Raw genomic sequence first — 16769 nt, forward strand, 5'->3', positions numbered from 1 at the left:
TACAGATGATACCCAACAACCTCAGGTCCTCTCAGACCTTGGGTGCTCCAGCATATATTTCTACAAGGGTATAGCCACGTGTGTCCATTTGCCCTCCCTTCCTGCTTCTCCAGTCCCAGCTCCTGTCACTCAGCCTCTCACCCAGTGTTCTCCAGCCATGCTGGCTTTGTTTTGGTTCCTCGTAGCTACCAAGTTCCTTCCTATCTTGGCTCTTTGCCCACAGTATGCCCTTTGCCAAGACTGCCAACCATCATGCTAGCTCTTACTCATCTTTTAAATTTTAGATTAGATATTGTCCTCACATCTTGTACTTCTCCTTCATAGCATCTCTGATACCACATTTGCAAGTAAATTGTTACTGGTGTGTTTATTTGATTAAGGTCTTTCATCCTGAGACTTTACCAAACAACTCCAAGAGGGCAAGGATTCCCTTAGTCACCTAGGTAGCTTCAGTGCCTAGCCTAATATTTGATACCCAGTGAAAGTGAAATCTTTCAGTCATGTCCGACTCTTTGTGACCCTATGCACTGCCAGGCTCATCCAGCCATGGGATTCTCCAGGCAGGAATACTGGAGTGGGTTGCCATTCCCTTCTCTAGGGGTTCTTCCCAACACAAGGATCAAAACAGTGTCTCCTACACTGCAGGCAGATTCTTGATACCCAGTAAGAGGTCAATAAATGTTTGCTAATAGTGAATAAGTTAAAGAAGGAAGAGATGGGAATATCAGAACACCTGATCTGCCTCCTGAGAAATCTGTATGCAGGTCAAGAAGCAACAGTTAGAACTGGACATGGAACAACAGACTGGTTCCAGGTAGGGAAAGGAGTATGTCAAGGCTGTATATTGTCACCCTTCTTGTTTAACTTATATGCAGAGTACATCATGAGAAATGCTGGGCTGGATGAAGCACAAGCTGGAATCAAGATTGCTGGGAGAAATATCAATAACCTCAGATATGCAGATGACACCACCCTTATGGCAGAAAGTGAAGAACTAAAGAGCCTCTTGATGAAAGTGAAAGAGAGTGAAAAAGTTGGCTTAAAACTCAACATTCAAAGAACTAAGATCATGGCATCTGGTCCTATCACTTCATGGCAAATAGATGGGGAAATAATGAAAACAGTGTTTATTTTTTGGGGGCTCTGCAGATTGTGACTGCAGCCATGAAATGAAAAGACTCTTGCTCCTTGGAAGAAAAGTTATGACCAACCTAGACAGCATATTAAAAAAAAAAAAAGTTATGACCAACCTAGACAGCATGTTAAAAAGCAGAGACATTACTTCTCAAAACAAAGGTCCATCTAGTCAAAGCTATGGTTTTTCCAGTAGTCATGTACGGATGTGAGAGTGAGACTATAAAGAAAGCTGAGTGCCTAAGGATTGATGCTTTTGAACTGTGGTGTTGGAGGAGATTCTTGAGAGTCCCTTGGACTGCAAAGACATCTAACCAGTTCATCCTAAAGGATGGATATTCATTCCTGAATATTCATTAGAAGGACTGATGCTGAAGCTGAAACTCCAATACTTTGGCTACCTGATATGAAGAACTGACTCATTTTAAAAGACCCTGATGCTGGGAAAGATTGAAGGCAGGAGGAGAAGGGGATAACAGAGAATGAGATGGCTGGATGGCATCACTGACTCGATAGACATGAGTTCGAGTAAACTCCAGGAGTTGGTGATAGACAGGGAAGCCTGGTGTGCTGCAGTCTATGGGTTCACAAAGAGTTAGACATGACTGAGCAACTGAGTTGAACTGAAGGAAGGAAGGAAGAAATTAATAAGCCTGTGGACATAGTTATGCCCATACTCTGGGTCCTGTGTTCTTTTTCAGCAAGGAGTTTATAGCTAGCCTCTTTTGCAAAAGATGTAGGTTTAGCATCACATCCATCTTGGGCTCACAGACTCTCTCAGCTCTTTTTAGCAGGCTTCAGTGAAGCCAGGAGAGAATGAGAAATGAAATCGGCTACAGAAGCTGGCTCTGCGTGGGCAGCTTCCTGGTCCCTTGCAGTATACTGGGTGTGCTAAGCTCCGGCACAGTTTGGGTAGGCAGCAGGCTCGAGAGCATGTCTGATTTGGCAAGCAGGTCATCACAGTGGCAATTCCAGGCACCAGAAGATGTTGGATACTCAGAGAAATGGCAACATTGTGGCTCTGGGTGTTCTCTCTGTTCAGACATATCCAAGCCAGGGAGTTAGAGCCCTGTGAGCAGGATTCTGTCTTCAGAGCTGGCAGGAGTGAGGCAGGACCTGAGGGTCCCTGCCAGGTACATGAACGCAGGAAAGGCGATGGAGCTCTGGGCAAAGCAACTAAGGCAGAAGCCCAGGTTTTCCCGTTGATGGTGGGAGAGCACAGGCAGCTGCCAGGAGGGCCTACAGTTCAAAGGTTTTCATGAGTGCCTGGATTCCTTCCTGGCACCTGGAGCCTAAGGGGTGGACAGAAAGGAGAGTCTTACTGAAAAATGTCAGCCTGTGTGTTTAATTCCTGAGTGTTCTAACTAGTTGTGAATTATAGGTGCTGAAAATGGCCTCTGTGAGAAGGAACATGCACTGCTATTTGAATAGCTTGTTGTTGCTCAGTCATGTCTGACTTTTTGTGACCCCATGAACTGCAGCACGCCAGGCTTCCCTGTTGTTCACTGTCTCCCGGAGTTTGATCAAACTCATGTCCATTGAGTCAGTGATGCCATCCAAACATCTTTCTTCTGTTGCTCCCTTCTCCTCCCACCCTCAATCTTTCCCAGCATCAGGGTCTTTTATAATGAGTTGGCTCTTCACATCACTTGGCCAAAGTATTGAAGTTTTAGCTTCAGCATTCATCCTTCCAATGAATATTAAGGGTTGATTTCCTTTAGGAGTGACTGATTTGATCTCCTTGCTGTCCAAGGGATTCTCAAGAGTCTTCTCCAGCACCAATAGCTAATTCTTCTTTTAATGACAATAATTTTATTACTATCAGCCAGTTCAGTTCAGTCACTCAGTCATGTCTGACTCGACTCTTCGCTGCAGTCGAGACCCTATGGACTGAAGCACGCCAAGCCTCCCTGTCCATCACCAATGAATATTCTGAGCTGATTTCCTTTAGGATGGACTGGTTGGATCTCCTTGCAGTCCAAGGGACTCTCAAAAGTCTCTTCCAACACCACAGTTCAAAAGCATCAATTTTTTGGTGCTCAGCTTTCTTTATAGTCCAACTTTCACAACCATACATGAACACTGAAAAAACCCCAGCTTTGACTAGATGGACCTTTGTTGGCAAAGTAATGTCTCTGCTTTTTAATATGCTGTCTAGGTTGGTCATAGCTTTTCTTCCAAGGAGCAAGTGTCTTTTAATTTCATGGTTGCAGTCACCATCTGCAGTGATTTTGGAGCCCCAAACAATAAAGTCTGCCACTGTTTCCACTGCTTCTCCATCTATTTGCCATGAAGTGATGGGGCCAGATTCCATGATCTTAGTTTTTTGAATGTTGACTTTTAAGCCAACTTTTTCACTGTCCTCTTTCACTTTCATCAAGATGCTCTTTACTACTTCTTCACTTTCTGTCATAAGGGTGGTGTCATCTGCTATTCTACTTATTATTCATCATTATTATCTTTTCCAAGTGAAAACAGCTTATACATATTCACTTTCCCTTGACTCTTTATCACAACTCTGACTGTCAATGATTTATTATTAGAACTTAGACCGAGTGTTGTCATTTCTGCCCACCTGGTTTACAGTGGGAATTCTTTTCAACAGCATCCATTAATGGGTTGGCAAATCTGATAAAGCACCAAAGAATGGAGTACTTAACAAAAGTATTAGTATTTTTGTTTAATATGTGTGTGGAATTATTTGAATGTTAAAGCCTTAGTAATGCTATCATTGTTCAACATAGAGCTTGCTACCTTTTTTTCTTCCCCACAAATAACCCTAAATTTTACCTACCAAATTGAACCAGCTATGCTAATATCTACCATGTAGGACTTTCTGTGAAAGGAAAAGGCCATGTGTAACATGGCTAAAGTGTGGATGCTAAATTTGAATTACATCTCTTTTCTCTATTCTGCACGTAGTTAATAAGTATTTAATGCATATTAAGTTTCCAGGACTAATGTGCCTTCTAAGGAATAAGTATTAGCATAAAATGAAAAACAAAGTGCGTCATTTTTTGGTGCTGAATTTTGCAAGACTGTCTATATATCATCCAAGGTGTACAAGGCATGGATAAAAATGGAAGAGTTAATAGCTTTATTTCCCACCCCCAAACCTCTTACCTCCAATATTTTCATGCAGTTAAAAAAAAATTTTTTTTAATGAAGTATAGTTGATTTACAATGTTGTGTTAGTTTCTGGTGTAAAGCAAAGTGATTCAATTAAATATATGTTATATATATTTTCAGATTCTTTTCCATTACAGGTTCTTACAAGTATGCAGGGTTTTTTTACATTTAAAATGTTATTTGTAAGATTTGTAGTAATGATTTAAAATTATTACCTATTTTATTTTATATCCAGTAGCTTGTGTCTCTTAATTCCCTTCCCCCCCTTCCCCTCTGGTAACTGCTAGTATGTTCTCTGTATCTATGAGTTTCTGTTCCAGTTTGGTTCCATTAATTGACATTTGTTTTATTTTTTGGATTTAAGTGAAAAAAATACAGTATGTGTCTTTCTCTGCATGCAGTTTGTTGTTTTAATTCAAAATTTAGTGCTCTTTATCAGTGAATTCAGGTATTAAGTATCAGTTCACCAGTCCAACTGACTTTATTTTGTGTATTAAAATTTAAGGACTAGGATTTTTAGGGCAGGGAGAAATAGGTACTGATCTCCTGAGACACCAACTGCTAAAAATAAAGATTTGTTTGCCCTTTGTGCTTTTTTCTAGGAGAACAACGACCAGACACTCACTCAGAGGGTGAGAAATATGGTAAGTCAGTCTGAGTGCTAAGTATTAAGTTTGTCTAAGAATACTTTATGACAGTCTATTGCAAATACATGATTCTTTCAAACTCTAGAAATGCCTAATATTTAGTTGGTAAAGACTAATTGCTGATGAAGACTTCTGGGGTTCTTTCATGTGGCTGATTTCTACCTCCTGAAGGAGTTCCCTCTCTTCAGAGTTATAAAAGAATCCCTGAGGAAGAACATCATATGTCTACTACATTTCCTGACCTCAGTTCATCCCATACATGTTGATTTCTTCTGGTCCTTCCATCCCAGTTTATGACTTTGACACATGTGTCTTATTTACATCTTTTCCTGATCAAGATCTCCACTATCAATCTTCTTGGATGTTTCATGACACCCTGAGTGTCTTAGCCAATCCTCCTCATTTTGTAACACCTGATTTGCTCCTCAGTCAGCCCTTGATAGTCAAGTCTTGCTACTGCATGGTTGGACCAACAGCCTGGGTGTTATCACCTGGGAGTTTGTGAGGAATGCAGAATCTCAAGGCCTGCTCCAGACTTGATGAATCAGAATCTGCACTTTCACAGGATCCTCAGTGATTCATACAATTGAAAGTTTGAACCGCACAAGCTTTAAGAATTGTTCTTCATGTATGCACTCCCATTGCCCCTGAGAGCTACAGATAAGCACTTTTCTGCTGTGACTTCCAATATTACTTCGGTTCCAAATCATCAACTAAAAAGATGAGCATATATGTACCTTCTTACCTCTATTCTCAAACCCACTTTTTGGACTCTTTTATACTTTGATTTTACCTGTGTAGATTCTATTGTTTATTATACTGTATAGCATTTTATAGTTCTTAAAGTTCCCTCACACAGATTTTATTTGATCACACATGATCCTATAAAGTAGAAAGGTAAGTAATATAATCTTTTGTAGAAACTATATTATAAATTTCTAGTTGTGATTTTCTAACCTTAGATGGGGAAAAGATCTGTGTCAGCAGATATTTTTTTCCTACCTTACAGAAAAATAGAAGTCAAGCCTTTGGGGGCTACCAGAAATCAGTCAGTTATTCTGACTAAAATGTATCATAATTCAAAATCATGTTTTACTGCTCAGTATGATCAGTTTGGAGAAAGACATGACAACCCACTCCAGTATTCATGCCTGGAGAATCTCCGTGGACAGAGGAACTTAGGAGGCTAGAGTTCAAAGAGCTACAGAGTTGGGCATGACTGAGCAACTAATCATGCATGTATGCATGATCAGAGTTCCCTTTTCATTTGCAAACCTTGTTTGTCTTCTTAATTAAAATAAAGTAATTTGTGTCCATGCAAAATTTTAATAGAATTTTTAAATAAAAATAATATTCAATTCTTCAACCCTTTTTTATTAAAAATGAAGAAAAAACCCTTTAGGTATGTATTTATGTACCTATATTTAGCATTGTTAGTTTTATTTTTCAGGATAATATCTACCTAATCTAACTTTACTTGGGTCAGATTATGTTTCCACAGTGTCAAAATGCCAGGGTTAAAATGTTCTGCTGTACTTTTAATTGCTACATTTTTTTTTTTTCCTCAGTCAGGCTATCAGTGTTAGCTAGAGCTGTAACAATGGAAAATTATTGCTAAAGCAAGTTTGACTTCAAGTGGAAATTCCAGAAAGCCTAGAGGCATCTTGCAGGGAGCAAATGTAAATTCAAGGGCAAAGGATACCTTTTCTTCAGGCAAAATGTGTCAAATTGACTTCTATCTTCCTGGGAAAGAGTTCTCTCCTTACCTTGGAGCTTTTATTTCACCTGACAACCCAAGCTGGCTTCCTCTCTCTCCATAGCTTTGAGTGCCTCTTGGCACAGAATATTGCAGTTAGCTACTCCACATCTATGTGAACAAGAGCCTTTGGAACCAGGAACTGATTACAATATATGATTTTCTCACACTATTCAACAGGACACCCTTTATTTTAGTTTTTGATAACTTGGTTTAAGTAACTGAAATATATATATCTTACATTATTAATTCTTGAAATGGTTTGGACTTTGCCGGCCTACTCTTCCAAATTATTAATATTAAACATAGATAAAGGTGGCTATTCTGGAATGGCTTTCATTTTATTTCCCAAATGTCTTTTTAGTTTGGCATTTTCTTGAGAATCAAGAAGGCTGAATGTCATGGATTTTAAAATGCTACTTGGGTCTTTTGGCGGGTTGACATGACAACAACAGTAATAATAAAATATTGTCATAGCACTTACTATGTGCTGGATACTGTTCTAATTGCTTTACATATTGTGAATTTACTTAATCTAGTCTTTGAGACTGGTTTCATTTCCCCCATTTTACAGTTGAGAAAACTGAGGCATAGAGAAGTTAAGTGACTTGAGAAAACTAGCACAGTAAAAATATGATACAAACTGCATAAAGTTTTCTATTTTAAAAAAGACTTTGTAATTTAAAAAAACTTTTGATTTCCCCACCTTAGGAAATGAGGTGAGCCTGTAATTTTCCATTGGCATATCCTTGTTGCCCATAAATAGAGAAGTTTGAAGTATTTGATAAAAGTGGATCCAACTGGAAAACTGAAGTGATTTCTCCACATGGGACTGAGACCACAGCCTCAATCCTCTTTCCCAGCAGACTCTTTAGTTTAGATCTTCTTTATAGCACATGCAGAATATTCATTCATATAACCAACATAACTGGTCATACTATTAAGGAGTTCATGGGGACAAACTACATTCAGTCAAGATTTGTTAAACACTCTATTTCTTATTACTTAAACAGGGAAATTACATTTTCCCTCCCATTCCTGTTTCTGCCTGTCTCTGTCAGCACTGATTCCTTTCAATAGCTCCCTCATTCTCACTCAGATCCCGTGTCAAAGCTTCTCTTTCGAGTGGTGCTCAGCTTCCTGTTTGATCTCTGCAGGAAACCAAGGTTCATCTCTGAATTTCCGTTGAATGTTCTGACTACAACTGTATGTTGCAACCTCTAGAAGGGTTGCTCTGGTTTGAATGTTATTCCTTCTGTCCCCTCTGTACAGTTTATGAGACTGACTTTGGTTTTCTAGTGGTTCTACATTCTCTCTACTTTGGATCAGAGCAGTGTGGGTAGGCTGTATTCTGCATTTTCAATCTTTTGATTTTTGGTAGTTTTAGGCATTTTTATTCAACAAGCATTTATTCAGGATCCATCCATATGCCAGAGGTTTAGAGGCTGAAGGAACCTTGAGGATCATCTTCAATATCTTCCTTTTATAGGTGAAGGGTTGAAGTTCAGAGGGCTTAAAGGGCTTTCCTTGGATTGTTAGTGCTGGGCCAGGATTAGACCCAGATCTTGGAATCTGTGCTCTCTCAACACCGTGTTTTTCAGCTTTTAATTTGAGGGATATGGTTATTCTTAGACTTCCATAATATTCTTAAATTTCCCCTAAAAGTAAAAATATTAATAAGTATCTCCTTGCTTTTGTAACCAGATAGCTAGGATGCCTAATAAAGCAAAACTGGTTGCAAAATTGGTCCAGATTTCTACCTTATGTTTCCAGAGATTCTTAATATATTTTTGAATATTACCAAGAATTCCCACTCATTTATTTCTCTACTTGTGTAACTTCATGTTTGCATTTTATCCCAGTTTAGTTTACTCTTATAGGATAAGGTGAGAGCAAAGCGCATTAGCACAAGGACAAGACATAAGGAGTACTCTATAAATTGCGTGGAAAAGGGCACCTTTAGGCATTTATAAGCACACGTCCTTGAATATTTTTGTAATGCTTGACAGTATTCTGATAAATATACTACCTGAGGCTAGTTGAAGAGATGAAAAGAGTAATAAAAGAGGGGAACTGTTTAAAGTAAAAGAAATTCCAATAAACAAATCCTTAAAACGTTATACTCTTCTTTCTAAAATAATAATTTCAGATGTAGATAGGCATAAGTGTACATTACAGCCTATGCATACAGAGAGCCCAGAAACTCTTTCTATTCTCCTGAAAATGAAGGAGACCCTACAATGTTCATTTTTGAGCTTGACATTCTTTTCCAGATGACCAGGCCTGCCTTAACACTAGAGGGTGGAACATTGAAGAATATAATTTTTCTATTCATTGAAGGAAGCTCTTCAGTTAGAACCACCCTTAGCAGAAAAAAAAGTTAAGCTACTCAATTTAAACATAGAATAATAGTATCTTAGCAGCTCAGAACTTGCTGAGAAAACTGGATTGCTTAAATGGGAAAGTACAATTGAGGTTTGAGAATATGAGCTGGAAGCAGGACATGGCTAAGGAACTGGAAAACTTCAGCTGGAAACCTAGTAATTAGTTAACCTGTCCTTAGTGGCTCAGTTGCGTCCGACTCTTTGCAACCCCATGGCCTGAAGCCTGCTATGCTCCTCTGTCCACGGGATTCTCCAGGCCAGAATACTGGAGTGGGTTGCCAGGCCCTCCTCCAGGGGATCTTCCTGACCCAGGAATCAGACCTGGGTTTCCCGCATTCCAGGCGGATTCTTTACCATCTGAACCACCAGAGAAGCCCGCGTTAATGTAATACTTATCAGATTGTTTATTTTATATCAAAGTATATAAGTGGTAAGAAGACAGAAATGAATCACTCTTGCTTTCTTTGAATATTGTCCATACAACCGTAAGAATAAGAGAGATGCAGGCCTGCAAAGAAATTTCCATTGAACTATAGTTTAGTATTGCTGACAGATTTTTTTTTCTTTTTTTTTCCCATTTTTTTTTTATTAGTTGGAGGCTAATTACTTTACAATATTGTAGTGGTTTTTGTCATACATTGACATGAATCAGCCATGGATGATTTACATGTATTCCCCATCCTGATCCCCCCTCCCACCTCCTTCTCTACCCAATCCAACTGGAGCCCATTATACAGAGTGAAGTAAGCCAGAAAGATAAAGACCAGTACAGTATACTAATGCATATATATGGAATTTAGAAAGATGGTAACGATAACCCTATATGCAAAACAGAAAAAGAGACACAGATGTACAAAACAGACTTTTGGACTTTGTGGGAGAAAGCAAGGGTGGGATGTTTTGAGAGAACAGCATCGAAACATGTATATTATCTAGGGTGAAACAGATCACCGGCCCAGGTTGGATGCATGAGACAAGTGCTCGGGCCTGTTGCTGACAGATTTTAATGTGTATCTGACTGGTTGGTACACTTCACATTCTGTACATAAACCTCTTTGTTATAGAGTAGATTGTGGGTACAGTGTGGAAACAGTAAGCATAGGAAACGTTCTTATAGTTGCATATCCCTCAGGAAGCAGAATTCCTTTTAACAATAATAGATAATAATAAAAAATAATAATGAACTTCTTGGAATACATTTTCAGGACATTTGATTTTGAGCATTCAAAATACCAGTCTGTCCTGAATTTGTGGGTGTCGTGTGTGTGTGCATTGGTGTGTATGTGGTGGCATGTGAGAAAGGGAGAGCCAAAGTAATTTTGTTATGATATCAAGGTCCCTACTTAAAGTAGATTTTACAAACACATCTTCCGGAAAAACTGAGTTGATGCCACCTAAGTCAGAACTCATTAGGACTACAGAACAAATAATTACTCAAGTCAGTGATTATGATAAGAACCTTGACCTGATTGGTCAGATGATCTTGTTAAATGTGATACTTAGCAGGAGGCCTTTTTAGTTTCTTGGTTACTCTGTAAGATAATTCCCGTTAAAGCAACATTTCCTGATAATACTGACATTTTACTCAAATAACTGGGTCAGTGATACACTAGCCTAAATAAATATTCAAAAAATTGTTAGCTATTTGTTAAACTTTTATAAACCTAGTTAAATACTTTTCTGCAAATGTTTAAACCAATGTATTCCTTAAGCACAGGGAACATGATGTCAAGGTGCAATGCAAAAAATTTGGCTTTTTATATAATTAACATCTTAAAATGAGTCTTAATTTTATGTATACCATTGGCACAGGAATCTCTATCAATACTTTAAATATACTAAATATGACATACATGCTTATACCAGTTTCCTCTTTGCTTCACATATTCACTGCATTTTTTTTGTTTTGTTTTTAAAATAATTTATTGAAGTATAGTTGATTTACCAATGTGGTGTTGATTTCTGCTATATAGCAAAATGATTTATATGCATATATATATATACACATTTTTTCCATATTCTTGTCCATTATGGTTTATCACAGGATATTGAATATAGTTCCCTATGCTGTATAGTAAGGCTTTGTTGTTTATTTATCCTATATATAATAGTTTGCATCTGCAACCCCAACGTCCCCTTCCACCCCTCCACATTCCCCTAGGCAACCACAAGTCTGTTCTCTATTTCTCCATTTACTGTATTTTGATTTACACCATTTCAAGCATTTTTCCCCCTAAATAATCTGTTGGAGAACCTTGACTGCTCAACCTCTTACCTGTTTTCTGTTCTGCTCTTCTCTTTGAATGTTTACTAAGTACTTAAACTGTGAATCGGGTACAGTGTCTCATATGGAATAAAGTAGCTCATAGAGTAAAAAGCTTTCAAAGAAACAATTTAGAATTGTGGGTGTATGCGTGTATGTGTGTGTGGGTTTAAGAAGCAGAGAACTAGAAACGGATGAGTGTAAAAGTCATATTAAAATTTACTTATTTTGGCTGCATGGGCTTTTCTCTAGTTTCAGCAAGCAGGGGCTTCTCTTTAGTTTCGCTGCGTGGGTTTCTCATTGCAGTGGCTTCTCTTGTGGAGCAAAGGCTCTAGGGCTCCGGGCTCAGCAGTCGCGGCTCCCTGGCCCTAGATCACAGGCTCAGTAGTTATGGCACATGGGCTTAGCTGCTCCACAGCATGTGGGATCTTCCTGGACTAGGGATTAAACCCATGTCTCCTGAATTGGCAGGAGGATTCTTTACCACTGAGCCACCAGGCGAGCTCCAAAGTCATATTAAATTTTAAAGGCAAGTTTGTTTTCCTTAAAACTTCTGAAGTTCTGGAGTGGGTTTTCTGGAAACGGTGTGTGACATTACATATTCAATCATACTTGTTAGTTTTTCTAATGAGATTTGAGAACAGAGTTAAATTCAGATTAGTAAGAAAGATAAAACTAGCTGATCTGAATAAATCTCTAAGCTAGCTATCACCATATTTACACAGTGATTCACTATTTCCTCAACACACTGAATTTCTCCATCCCAGATTTTCCTTTCTTTACCCCCTGGGCCCAGGCTCTCACCAAATCTAGCTCAAAGCCCAGCCCCTTAGTTTGAAGGCTTTCCTGGTATCTTCAGCAGAATGTGAATCATCCTTCCTTCACTCTCCCAAGGCCTTTGTTATACCAGCCTTCGAGCACTCTTGGTGTTGCTCCTGAGTTACAGTGTTGATGTATTCCTACTTCTACACTGAGATTTCCTTCACAGAGGGAGCTTTGTTTCTTATTCATCTTGAGCCCCACAGTGGAAGTGCTCAAGTGAAATAAAATCAATTCTATTCAATACTTGGGCTTCCCAGGTGGCTCAGTGGTAGTGTATCTGCCTGCCAATGAAGGAAACACAAGAAACGTGGGTTCGATCTCTGGGTCAGGAAGATCCTGTGAAGGAGGGCATGGCAACCTCCAGTATTTATGCCTGGAGAATTCCATGGACAGAGGAGCCTGGTGGACTACAGTCCATGGGGCCACAAAGAGCTGGACATGACTGAGTGACTGAGTGCGAATTCAATAGTCAGAGAAAAATATTCAGAGGTCAGAATCAATTTAAAGGGAAGTTTTTTTTTTTTTTTTTTTGTCAGGACACATTATATTTTATGAGCACTAGGTCAGTATTCCAGGTTGCCTGAGCCTCTGAGTTCAGGAGGCTTTGGAGCTAAGCTATGTGAAGGCACATTTGGTCATTTTGGTGGCTGGAAGGGCACCAGATGCTAAAGCCAAGAGAGGAAGATGTAAAGGTGATCCTTTCCTTTCTCTCAAGTCTCACTAGTAAAGTAAAGGAAGGCAGAGTGAGTGGCATGGATATGGGAATTAAAATTGAGCTGGCCTGTTAGGAGATAAGTGGGGAAGGAGAAGGACATTTTTATTGAGGATCTATGATGTGTCAGACATGTTATACATGGCATTTAAGGTAAAACTGTAATAATCATAATGCTTTCTCACATTTATGGAAATATCTCATACTTTTAATAAATCACTTCACATCATGATCTCACTTGGTTTTTCAAGCCATGGCATAGGTAGTATATCTATTGCATCCTTCCTTTTCCAGAAACTAAGGTATGAAAGGGCAAAATTTGTTCAAAGTTACTTACTGAGTCGGATAAAGGACTTGAATATAAACTTTGTTTTCCTGTTTCTTGTTTGACTCTCTACTACATCTTTTTTATGTTATAAAACCAACAGTGTAGTTTTTAATTGTTTTATACAGGTGTCTTTTAAATCATTTAAGAGCTTTTTATTTTTTCATATGCATCAACACTGGTTTTATTTTGGGAAATGTTTTATTGTGGGAAATTTTGTTTGTAAAACAGAGTATCATAATTTAAAAATTTTAACTAAAAATATATTGCTAAATAAATAAGTACATCTTACTAATCTCTCACTTGTGACTCTAACCAATAACAGAGTGGGGAGGAATGAACATTAGGAAGTAGATATACCTGTAATAACCTATAATGGAAAAGAACCTGAAAAAGAATATATATATATATATATACCTGAATCACTTTGCAGTATATTTGTAAGTAACACAGTTTTGTAAATCAACTATACTTCAATAAAAAGAAGTAAGTATAAGTTTCACTATCTATGGTGAAACAGATCACCAGCCCAGGTGGGATGCATGAGACAAGTGCTTGGGCCTGGTACACTGGGAAGACCCAGAGGAATCGGGTGGAGAGGGAGATGGGAGGGGGGATCGGGATGGGGAATAAGTGTAAATCTATGGCTGATTCATATCAATGTATGACAAAACCCACTGAAATGTTGTGAAGTAATTAGCCTCCAACTAATAAAAAAATTAAAACAAAAACAAAAACAAAAACAAAAAAAACCAAAACAAAACAAAAAAAAGAAGTAAGTATAAGTTTCAGAGGTAATGGGGGAGTATATCTCAGTCTTTGTCTACTGGTTTTAAAGTTGGCCTATGTGGAAGAGGGCGTTACCAGGTGGCTCAGTAGTAAAGAAACTGCCTGCCAGGGAAGAGATGCAGCTTCAATCCCTGGGTTGGGAAGATCCCCTGGGGAAGGAAATGGCCACCCACTCCAGTATTTTTGCTTGGAAATTCCAATAGATTTAGCTTGGCAGTCCATAGGGTCACAAAAGAGTAGGACACGACTTAACAGCTAAACAACAGAAAAGGGGAAGACAGTAGCAGACTCTCATCATCTTGGCATAGAAAAGATGTCTGTCCAAAACTTCTTTTCACTTTAGAACATAGAGCTACCTAATAGACCTGAGTCAAAAATAAATGTCTTAGAAATTATAGAGAGTTCCTGGAAGAGAAGACCTAGAAGGTTTTAATTAAGAACTCAAGAGTTGATTGGACCACTGGATGACCAATGGATTTTTTGAGCTCTCCTAGCTACCAGAGAAGGAAATGGCAGCCCACTCCAGTATTCTTGCCCAGAGAATTCCATGGACAGAGGGGCCTGGCGGACTATAGTCTATGGGGTCACAGGGAGTTGGACATGACTGAGTGACTAACCAGCTATCTACCTTAAATTAGGTATCATCCCATTAATAGTAAAGCTCTGGGAATGATTGGAATTGGACTATAACCTGAGTTATCTTCAAAATGCCTAAAACACCCCCTTATGCACAGCTGTGCTGACCTCTACATGAAGCTGCTCTAAAGGGTGCCACCTCTATCCTCTAAGAGCCTTTTCCGATGGCACTGAGATAATCAGGTGAATTTAATGGCAAGTAGCAACTGCAGTGATTCTGCAGGTAGACTCTATATGTGTTCTTCAGAGGTAGAAACTTTAAAATCTCTCTAAAGTAATTCACTTATTTCAAAAAGTACTAATGGGAGGAAAGTTTGTATATTAATTTACAGGCCTTTGAGGCAAGTAAATTGTAAAAGAAGAATCACCCTTAGAAGAGTGTGGCAAATCTTACCCTATATTGTTTCTTTTATTTTTAATTTTTTTAAATTGAAATATAATTGCTTTACAGAACTGTGTTGGTTTCTGCCAAACCTCAGCATGAGTCAGCTATAGGTATACATATATCCCCAGCCTCTTGAACCTCCCTTCCACCTTCCTACCCATCCCACCCTTCTTGGTTGTTGCAGAACCCCGGTTTAAATTATTATTTCTTCTTAATGAACCTGAGGCTGGAGTTTGCACCCATCCTTGGCTGCCTCAGCAGTAGGAAATGTCAGTTGGTAGGAATATCACTGAAGTAAACCAAGTGACTAGAGAGTGCTTGAGAACTGTACACATTCCCCCTGACTTGTGGATTCATGTTCATTGTCTCCTCTGTAGAAGGCAAGTTTGAAATCTGGCAGGCAGTCAAGCTTTTAAAATCTGAAAGCATAGCACTTCTTAAGTCAGTTTTATGATGCGTTCTGGTCAATAGTTGCATGTGCAGCATTATGAAAAGCTGAACTGGCCTCAGTATATGTTAGAGAGGGGATAAAAAGTAGTGGCACAGATAACTAAAAAGACAGCTCTAGGTGACATTCCATTATTTGTTCATAACAAATATTTAATCAGCAGCTGCTATGACTCAGAATTGCTGTTCAGAGTGGCAGGGCATATAGTAGTGGATAAAACAAAGCCCTTACCCTTTTAGAGCTTATATTCTAATGGAAAAGACAGACAATAAATAAAACAACTTTCTAAACTTGTCCAAAAGTGGTTCTACCAGTTTTCCTTCTTACTCACAGTGTATGAGATCTCATTATTCCATGTCTTCTGTCAGCATCATATTATCAAGTTTTTTACTTTTTACAAGTGTTTTGGGTTTATATAGTTCTTTCTTTTTGTGGCTTTTGTTTATATCGGCCTTATTATTAATGAGATGGAATTGTTGTTAAATTGCTCAGTCATGTCCAACTCTTTGTGACCCCAAGGACTTCAGCACGCCAGGCTTTCCTGTCCTTCACCATCTCGTGGAGACTGCTCAAACTCATGTCCATCGAGTCAGTGATGCCATCCAGCCATCTCATCCTCTGTTATCCCCTTCTCCTCCTCCTCCAATCTTTCCCAGCGTTAGGGTCTTTTCTAATGAGTCAGCAATTTACATCAGGTGGCCAAAGTATTAGAGCTTCAGCCTCAGTCCTTCCAATGCATATTCAGGACTGATCTCCTTTGGGATTGACTGACTGGACCTCCTTGCAGTCCAAGGGACTCACAAGAGTCTTCTTCAACACCACAGTTCAAAGGCATCAATCCTTTGGCACTCAGCGTTCCTTATGGTCCAACCCTCACATCCATACATGACTACTGGAAAAACCATAGCTTTGACTATATGGACCTTTGTTGGCAAAGTAATGTCTCTGCTTTTTAATATGCTGTCTAGGTTTGTCATAGCTTTTGTTCCAAGGAACAAGTGTCTTTTAATTTCATGGCTACAGTCACCATCTGCAGTGATTTTGGAGCCCAAGAAAATAAAGTCTTCACTGTTTCCAGAATATTACTTTATTATTTATTGACCATTTTGATTTCCTCCTCTGAAGTCCCTACCCAAGCCCTTTGCTCTCTTTTCCATGAAGTTTTTGGTTGGTCTTTTTCTCTTTGAACCATAGGATTTCTTTACATTGGGTATTAGTAATTCAGTGTTATAGGTGTTACTAGCATCCTCTGTGAATGTCTTATCCCACTTTTTAGTGAGTCTTTTGAAAACAGAATTTCTTACTTTTGTTGTAGTTAAATTTATCATTTATTTCCCTT

The 16769-nt window shown here is 38.8% G+C and overlaps 1 protein-coding gene across 2 annotated transcripts in view; it reads left to right on the forward strand.

Moving 5' to 3' along the window:
• Positions 1-16769, forward strand: part of SLC44A5 (solute carrier family 44 member 5) — a 414133-nt gene that overhangs the window by 204947 nt on the left and 192417 nt on the right. For both annotated transcript variants that reach the window (XM_043878476.1, XM_043878477.1), the window contains one exon: positions 4866-4907. In XM_043878476.1, the coding sequence (XP_043734411.1) occupies positions 4866-4907 (42 nt within the window). The remainder of the gene's footprint in view (positions 1-4865; positions 4908-16769) is intronic.

The sequence above is a fragment of the Cervus elaphus genome, chromosome 20 (assembly GCF_910594005.1).
Source record: "Cervus elaphus chromosome 20, mCerEla1.1, whole genome shotgun sequence".
Taxonomy (NCBI): domain Eukaryota; kingdom Metazoa; phylum Chordata; class Mammalia; order Artiodactyla; family Cervidae; genus Cervus; species Cervus elaphus.